Source organism: Polyodon spathula, chromosome 25, assembly GCF_017654505.1.
Source record: "Polyodon spathula isolate WHYD16114869_AA chromosome 25, ASM1765450v1, whole genome shotgun sequence".
In the NCBI taxonomy this organism is placed as follows: domain Eukaryota; kingdom Metazoa; phylum Chordata; class Actinopteri; order Acipenseriformes; family Polyodontidae; genus Polyodon; species Polyodon spathula.
Genome location: NC_054558.1, coordinates 21309025 through 21317960, shown reverse-complemented (window position 1 = coordinate 21317960; position 8936 = coordinate 21309025). Strand labels below are relative to the sequence as shown.

General features: G+C 47.3%; 1 protein-coding gene across 1 annotated transcript; it reads left to right on the top strand.

The window, feature by feature from the left end:
• Positions 1-513: 513 nt before the first annotated feature.
• LOC121300391 (aspartate beta-hydroxylase domain-containing protein 2-like) lies at positions 514-4938 on the top strand. The gene is made up of 3 exons (XM_041228989.1): positions 514-1578; positions 2020-2133; positions 3122-4938. The coding sequence occupies exons 1-3, from the start codon at positions 753-755 to the stop codon at positions 3229-3231; spliced, it is 1050 nt and encodes a 349-aa protein (XP_041084923.1). The 5' UTR covers positions 514-752; the 3' UTR covers positions 3232-4938.
• The last annotated feature ends 3998 nt before the right edge of the window (positions 4939-8936 follow it).

Sequence of the window (8936 nt, the reverse complement as noted above, 5' to 3'; positions counted from 1 at the left end):
ACAGCAGCGATATTCCGAGCCCTCGATCAGCGACTCACTTGTCTCTTCAACCTGCTGGAGGGACCACTGATCATTTTGTTTCCCTTCGCTGTTTTTCTGAGACGTGGCAAGTGTGAGTCAGTGAGGTTTTAAACACAGAGAGACAGCAGAGAGTGTGTGGGCAGAGCAGTTTCACTCAGGTTTAACTGCAAGCTTGATTTAGCTCCAGTGTATAGGCAGCCAGCTCGGTTGTGTCTTATTAAACTCCTAGTAAAACCAGCATTGAATCAAACTGCTTTCAATCCCTGGGATGAGAGAGGGGGATTGGGTTTTGCTAAAACTCTTTAAACTCTTTGTCACTGTAAAACCAGCATTGGATCAAACTGCTTTCAATCCCTGTATATATATATATATATATATATATATATATATATATATATATATATATATATATATATATATATATATATATATATATATATATATATATAATTTTTTTATTTTTTTTTTTCAGGTTGTTTGCAGCCATTGTTTGCAGCCACACCAATGACCTCTGAGACCGTCGCCGTGGCAGCAGGCAGTTAGACCCCCCCTGCTCACCCCTCCCAGCCTGCCTGGGATGCCGGTATCGCTATGGTGATTTACCCACACCATCTCCCTCCCTGTTTCCACTGCTTCCTGCCCACCTCTTCAATGAGCACTCGATGTTTCCTGACACCCAGCCCTTGCAGCGCCTCCTGAGCCCCCCTGGTCTCTAACCTCCCCCCCCCGGTATGGACTGGTCTCTGGACGGACTGCGTGGCCTGGTGGCTGGCGGCATGCATGCTGTGCGGGACTGCGACGCCAGCGCCCTGGCCACCGTGAGCTGCCTGCTGCTGCTGTTCATCTGGTACTGTTACCGCGTGGGGCGTGAGCAGGCCGCCACGTCCCCCCGGAGCTACAGAGCCGGAGTGGTGGTCCCCTCCAGCGCCTCCCTCCTCGCGGAGCGGGGTGACGGGGAGGGGCCCCAGAACGGCTATGCCTACTGCCACTCCCCCGAGTGCTTCCGCTGCACGGCACACAGCGAGGGGCTGAACCAGCGGCTGTACCACAACCTGCAGGAGTACGCCAAGCGCTACACCTGGGCCGGCATGGGCCGCGTGCACAAGGGGGTGCGGGACCAGGGGCGCTACCTAGCCAGCCGCCCCTCCATCCAGAAACCAGAGGTGTTCTTCCTGCCGGACCTGCCCACCTCCCCCTACTTCTCCCGGGATGCGCAGAAGCACGACGTGGAGCTGCTGGAGCGGAGCTGGCCGGTGCTGCTGGCAGAGTTTGAAGCGGTGCATCAGGGGTTCTCCAACTGCAGCCTGTCCCCCTCGCAGGGCTGGAAGGTGAACAGCACCCCCCACGGGGAGTGGCACACCTTCTACCTGGTGAACCAAGGCGTGAGCGTGCCGCAGAACTGCCGTCGCTGCCCCCGTGCCTACCGCACCCTGGGCTCACTGCGCACCTTCATCGGGAACAACGTGTTTGGGAACGCCTGCTTCTCCGTGCTGAGTCCCGGCACACTCATCACAGAGCACTATGGCCCCACCAACGTGCGGATACGCTGCCACCTGGGTACGGAGGGGTGCGGGGCGGGGGCAGGTGTGGGGGGTACTAGATATGCATTCTTAAACCTTTGTTGGCTCAATAGACACATGTTCAGCCTCTGTGTGTGTGTGTGTGTGTGTGTGTGTGTGTGTTTTTGTATTAAATTATTAAATACAGTGTATAAAGCTAAAAAACACATTTTGGCAAAACTGAGTAATTGTAGTGTTATTAAATGTGCATCTGTTCTAACACAGTCAGTAGATAATGCAGAGATGGGCGTGCCTCTGTGTGTGAGCATGGGGATGAACTGTTGGTATAGGGTTTTTTTTTTTTTTTTTTTTTAAGGCTGTTTCAAAGCTGCAAAGAAGTCTTTTTTCTGAATAATCACAAGTGGAAAGATGATGATATGGGGCCTGTTTTGTTTTTGTAAACATGTGGATAAAACCAAAGCCTCCCCCCTCTCCCCAGGGCTGAAGATCCCCAGTAGTTGTGAGCTGGTGGTGGGCGGGGAGCCCCAGTGCTGGGCTGAGGGGAGCTGCCTCCTGTTCGACGACTCCTTCCTGCACACTGCCTACCATGAAGGTGAGTCCAGCACTGTGGGGAGCACCAAGCAGGGAGGAGAGGGATTTAAACATCACGACAGGGTCGGGATCGAGTCGTGCTTTTCAGATCCAATTCCTTTTAATCAGTTTCAATCTCCTTTTAATCAATTCCAACACATCACTGATTAAAATCAGCAACATTGTGTTAAAATGACCTTCTCACAGCAAAACACGTCACTTACACTGAAGCCAATTAAATCAGCTTCAAATAAAAGCAGTTGAACAGTCGCGAGGGAATTGATTTTAAAACGGGAATCGATCCCCAAACCCTGGTGAGGATGATAATGATGTAGATCCATGGAGGGGTTCCTGTGACCTGATCCATCACGAGAATGAAGTCCCCAGAATCCAGAGATGGGATTCCAGCCTCACGTGGGCAGTCTCTTTGCTCTGCTTGTCTTGTGCCAGTCCTCTGCAATGCAGCCTTGTAACGCCAGCCTCCTCTGCAGGAGAGCAGCCATGGGACTGAGCAGCAAACAGCAGCCAGATTCTCCTCTAAACGCTGAGAGAGCCTGCGCCTTCTCATTTCTTAAAGGAAACCTAGTCCCTTTGAGAGCATGCTTTCTGGTTTCCCTGTGGGTCCCAGAAGACGCCAGCACAGGGAGTAGACGCTCTGAATGATGCACAGTCTGTGCAGTGCTCAGGGGTAATGGAATGAGTGGAACAGGGTAGTTCAATATTAACAGAAACAACAAAACAGCAAGTGTGAGGTCAGGCTGAAGTCAGATCGGGTCATTTGTAATTGATTGTAATTACAGTTCAGTTATGTTATGTTTTGTTTGTCATTCGATCATTATTCTTGGATTTTCAACCACTTTTGGTGACCCCATTTGTTTGAAAAAATAAGGTTGTCTAGTGTGTGTTTCTGTATTTGTGTTGCTGGTTATGTAAAATAGACCCCAGGTCTGGATGAGGTGGTGCACACATGTGCTGACGTGACGTGACCTGCGCTGTTGTGTTTTGTGCAGGCAGTGCGGAGGACGGCCCGCGCGTGGTCTTCATGGTGGACCTGTGGCATCCCAACGTGGCGGCGGCAGAGAGACAGGCCCTCGACTACATCTTCACCCCGGGGCGGTGACTCCCAGAACAGAGAGAACGAGAGAACATGAAATAGAAGAGAAGAGAGAGAAAGCCAGAGAGAGTCTTCAGACTTCATTCTGACTCTGTTTAAACTGTGGTAGTCTTGATAGAAAGGTTTCTGTGTCCCTCCTCTCCTCCTGCTCCAGGCTCCATCTCCTGGAAGTCTTCTGTTGAGATTTCATAGAGATCCGGTAGAGATGTTGAGAAGCTGTGTACACAAACAAGCCTTGCTTTCATCCCAGAGAACAAACCGTTGGGTGAACAATGCATTGAAACGTCCCTGCTGCCTTCCGTCAACCCCCTTATCTCCACACCCTTAACCCATTCACACCACGTGGTGTTTCTTTCTGCCTGCCTATCTATCTGACTCTCTATCTCTGTGCTGTGTGCTTATTTTATTCATAAGGAAGGAGGTGAAACTGCTTTCTTTACATGTCGTGGCTCCTGGAGCTGCTGACGCAGGGACACTGTCTGCAGTGATAAGGCTGTGTGACAGCAGGCACAGAGAACGGATATTATATCTGGTGTCTCGGCTCAGGGGAAACTGCCCTGATGCAGGCAGACACGGAGAGCTGTTTGAGTCAGCCTCTGTTTTGCTGGCGGTGGAGTGCAGAAGTGTGTACGGAAACAGTAGTGGTCAGATGTCCAGCTCGATACAGTTCAACCCAGTCTGAAGCCTCATCACTGCTACCTGCAGCAGTGGGAGTTTAGAAACAACACTTTGAACCTTTTATAGCTGTAGAAAGGGCACTGCCTTCAAGTCCAAGTGCTGGTGTTTGTTCTACTGCCAGCATCTTGCAAGAAACCCCCAACGAGGCTGACCTCTCCAGCCTCAGCTCGTTCTGTACAGCCGCCTTCAGTGGAGCGGAAGGTTTTTAAATAGGGCAGAGCACACCCCTAGCTTGTCATGTGTGAATAGTTTCTGTCAGGCAGTAGGTGATCCGAGTGCTGAGAAGACACTCTTGCAAACAAGTGTTAATGAGCAGAGCTTTTTGGTTTGCAGAGAGGGACGATGTGATTTTTAACAGGGCTTGTCTTTGCCCTGCATCGTTTTTTAATAGCTTCAATTCCAGAGCACAATAACTTGACTTTGTGAGACAGCTTAGTGTATTGAAAAATATCTTTCTGTTGTGAGTTTGTGTTCAGTGATCCACTGATTTTAACATTAAGGAGGCGCCTGATCCTGCCTGGATATCGTGAACAGTAAATGACAGGGCTGTGATAGGCAGCGCCTTACGAGAGTCCCCCGTTTTATAAAGGCGCTCCTGTGTTGCTGTAGTGCTGATTCAGAATGGTCACACAGTGGTATTTATACAGTATGTGTTTTTTGTTTGTGATGATTTGTATTGTTTAGTTTGTGTGATGATTTAGTGCTGCACACGCACACACTGAAAATTAAATGCGCAAAAGCTTTGTTTAAATTCTCTATGAGCTGTGCCTGGGACTTTGCGTAGGGCTCTGGGGACTCTGTGAGAATGGCGGTGCAGTTTGAGCTCCCTGGTCTGCAGTGTGCACGGTGAGGATCAGAGAGCGACGAGCGTCCTTGCTCACTGCACCAGCCTGTAATCCCATTCGGCTTCCCGTGACGTCAGCAGGCAGCATGTGGATTGACTTTTGGGACCCCTGCAAATTGGAGCTGCAGACACACTGGGGATGATTACAGTAAGCTCTGTCTGCAGAAGCAGGCTGGGTTTTGGTTTTTTTTTTTTTTTTTTTTTTTTTGCATTGCTAAGAAAAGCAATGTAATCAGTGTGTCAGCAGAACAGCTGACTTAATGAATAGCCTAGAAGAGTGAGAATGGTTAGCACAGCTTTGCACAGAGTGAACCGCTTTCCCTTGTTCTTAGGGAGCGGACAGGACTTGCTTTTTAAAGTTTTATCAGTGAAGCGAATGAAGGAGAGTCGTTCTGCTGAGGATGCATTTTAAGTAAGCAAGGCTTTTTTAAAAAAATTCATTATCATTTTTAAATGTACTTTTAATTAGATTAGCCTTCTCTCTGCCGACTGTGAAACTGGGTTCGTTTAGCATACTGAGTGTGGCGGACTTGCGTTAGTTTGGGACAGTGGATAGGGGAGGGTGAGGGGTAGAGTGACCACAAAAACCACTGTGTTTTAGTCCGAGGTTGAGCTCGGACAGAATAAGCTTGCACCAGCCTTACAGCATTTTGAGTAGGGCACATGGACCAAAAGCATTATTGAACTCTCTGTGTTGTAATCCCTGTGGTTGTGGCGTTGGGGCAGCGATCTGTTGTAATGTGTGCTTGTGATGTGCGTGTGCGTTCTTTGCCTGCAGCTGGCTCCCTCACACATCCACATGCTGCTGTACATTCCTGAGAGGTCTCAGACCCGTTAGCTGTGCTTCGAGACGCCTTTTCAATCCTGCTGCCCACACTCATCTTTAAAGCTCTCCATCCAAAATTGGTATGCCACTGGAATCAGTGTTTCATGGGAAGACACTGGTAAAGTGGGATTCTAATAATCTACCCTTCACAATTCATTAACAGACAGTGGTAAACCGATTGCCTGCCGCACAGTTCTGAAAGCACATTTAACTAGGAGTTGTATGCCGTTGTATTCAGTGGTGTCTCCCATGCTGTTGGGTTAACTGAGCCTCGTGTGCAAGCACAGAACTCCAGCTGCACTTTGAAAAAAGTTTTGCAACACTGAACAAACTGTTTTCTCTTTAAAGGTCTGACCCCCCCCCCCCCCCCCCCAGTTTGAAAGGCTGGTGCTAGAGGCTGCGCTGGTTCTTACTCTGGGTGTCTGTGTCTCCTATCTATGGGATGCTGCTTCCGTGCCGTTCCTGTTCTTCAGTAATAAACTGTTTGTTGTAAATTGCAGTGCCATGTCCTTATTCATTAACACATTATCTGAATGTCATAATGAAGCTTTGGCTGGCAGAATATGTGAAGAATTATCACTATTTTTTTTTTCATTTTTGAAAGGTAGATGTTGAAAGTTTACTGAAAGAAGGAACTTGAGTTTTTGAATAGCTTCGGGGCTCCTCGCTGCCCTTGGGTAATGTTCTCCCTTTGCTTAGTACAAGACTGTGTTGCGTCCCTCACCCTGCACCCCCTCTCCTGTGCATTATGGGAATGCTGCAGAGCAGGCAGGAATTACCCTGTAATTCCATTAGAACTGAAGTGACGTTCCAATGAAGCTCTTGCAGTTCCGCACTTGCCTGCCTTGACAGCCTTGCATAGTTCATACGAAGTGCTGCTCACCGCAGCGTGCTTCCTACTTTTAGATTTCAAGCATGTTCTCGCTGCGTGTGATCTGTAAAAACAAGGCTGTGGTTTCCTTTTGGAATGCTGTTGTGAATTCATTATTATTTTTTTTCTTTTCTGAAGATTAAATAAAGCACAAAACCAAGACAAGAACCCTGTTTCCACGCGATTATCTGCTTGAACCAACACTCCTGGAAAGAGAGGACCCTCCAGTGCATCACCTGACTTCACATTATCTGTGTAGCTCGACCGTGTTCTCATCACTGACTGGACATCATTTTTAATAATGCGCATTCAGACAGCATGCAGATCTATCATTCGCACTGAGAATTGAAGACATGCCAACACTGAGTAACAGCAGTGAATCTTATATGCCGGTATATTGAGACAAATCTCTGATCAGTGTAGCTGGCTGGGCTGCTCGCCAACTACATTGTAACAGCACTAGAATCCATTGCAACAGTACTAGAATCTATTATAACTGGACTAGAATACATTGTAACAGCACTAGAATCCATTGCAACAGTACTAAAATCTGTTATAACTGGACTAGAATCCATTGCAACAGCACTAAAATCTATTACAACTGGACTAGAATACATTGTAACAGCACTAGAATCCATTATAACTGCACTAGAATCCATTGCAACAGTACTAGAATCTATTATAACTGGATTAGAATACATTGTAACAGCACCAGAATCCATTGCAACAGTACTAAAATCTATTATAACTGGACTAGAATCCATTGCAACAGCACTAAAATCTATTATAACTGGACTAGAATATATTGTAACAGCACTAGAATCCATTATAACTGCACTAGAATTCATTGCAACAGCACTAAAATCTATTATAACTGGACTAGAATACATTGTAACAGCACTAGAATTCATTATAACTGCACTAGAATCCATTGTAACAGCATTAGACTCCCCCTACAGTAGTGTGACCAATACTGAATTTTAACACATTGTGCTATTGAGACCAGAAAAGCAATACAAATACAGATAAACTCACGGTTTGCTTTGAATTGCAAGGTGATTTGTACACTAGCATTAATAGTGAGAATAATGTTTGATCTTTTTACAATATTATTTAAAAGTTACAGTGCAGGTACAGCTATTTCAAAATGACCGTGACATGGAACAAAAACAGCCCTCTATGGAATCTGGATCAACTACTACACAATTAACATGGCTGCATCTCCGTTGTTGTTCTCCGTGTCCGCCTCCCCTCCCTGTCTGCTTGGCTTTGTGTCTAGAGCAGATCTGAGGAGTGAATCACAGTGCTGTCCTCCCCTGCCAGCTCCTCGTCCCCTCTGCAGGGGCCTGGGGACAGTGCTTCATGCTTTATTCATCAGCACGTTACCTGCATGTTCCCCTGTCTTACAACTCTGACAAACTCCTTTCTCACAGAGGTGGGAGTGTAGTCCATTGCGGTGATTGAAAATGTAAATACAAGAGGAGTGAATGTCTGCTCCAGTTTTCTTTTTGTTAATAAAAAAATACAAAAGTAACCATTATTAATACAATTTATAATCCTTCAGGTATGTTTAGAATTATTTACCAGAAAAAAAAAATCACAGATAGTGATAGCTATCACTCTGTTATCTCTCTTTTGAAGTGCTTATGACTCAGATACATTTTAATCTCTTATGACACAGAATTACTCCATGTAACAGCTTGTGCAGCCCGATGAATCACAATCAATCCAGCAACGCTCCATCTCCAACAGATCCTCTGCACAAGCTGCTCCTACCCAATCCTATTAACATTTCAGCTAGCAAAAAATAAATACAAAGCCACAATGCGTGTGAAGCAATGCCCACGGTAACAGCACAGAGACTGAATAGGCAATCTCTAGGAAAGAAAATGATTATTGCAAAATAATAATATAATTATTTCACTGGATGGTGTGTTCCGTCCCCCCCAAACCTAAGAATGAATAGAACTGGACTCCCAGTCTTGCAGTAATCGGGCTGCTGTAACAGGGTTGATGCTGGGAGTGACCCGACGACCCCACTCACCGGACTCGTCTGCATTGTGATTACAGAGCTTTTAACCTCCTCCCATCTCACTGAATCCACAAAGCACTGCCCGCTACACTGATAATAACAATAATACAACAACCCTCAGTAAGCGATGGTGATGAAGGGTGCTTGGAGGATGGCGACTCCGTGCTCAGCACAGGACACGAGCGTCTCCTCCAGGGAGCAGTTGACGGTCAGGCTGAGTTCAGTCAATGCCTGTGCTGGGGTGAGGCCCCCTGGCGAGCTGCCCTGTGCTGGGGTGAGGCCCCCTGGCGAGCTGCCCTGTGCTGGGGTGAGGCCCCCTGGCGAGCTGCCCTGTGCTGGGGTGAGGCCCCCTGGCGAGCTGCCCTGTGCTGGGGTGAGGCCCCTGCCTTTCACTTTGCGTAGACTCACTCCAGGGCTGCTGGACCTCCGAAGTGGATAAGCCTGAGCTCTCTCCAAAGAG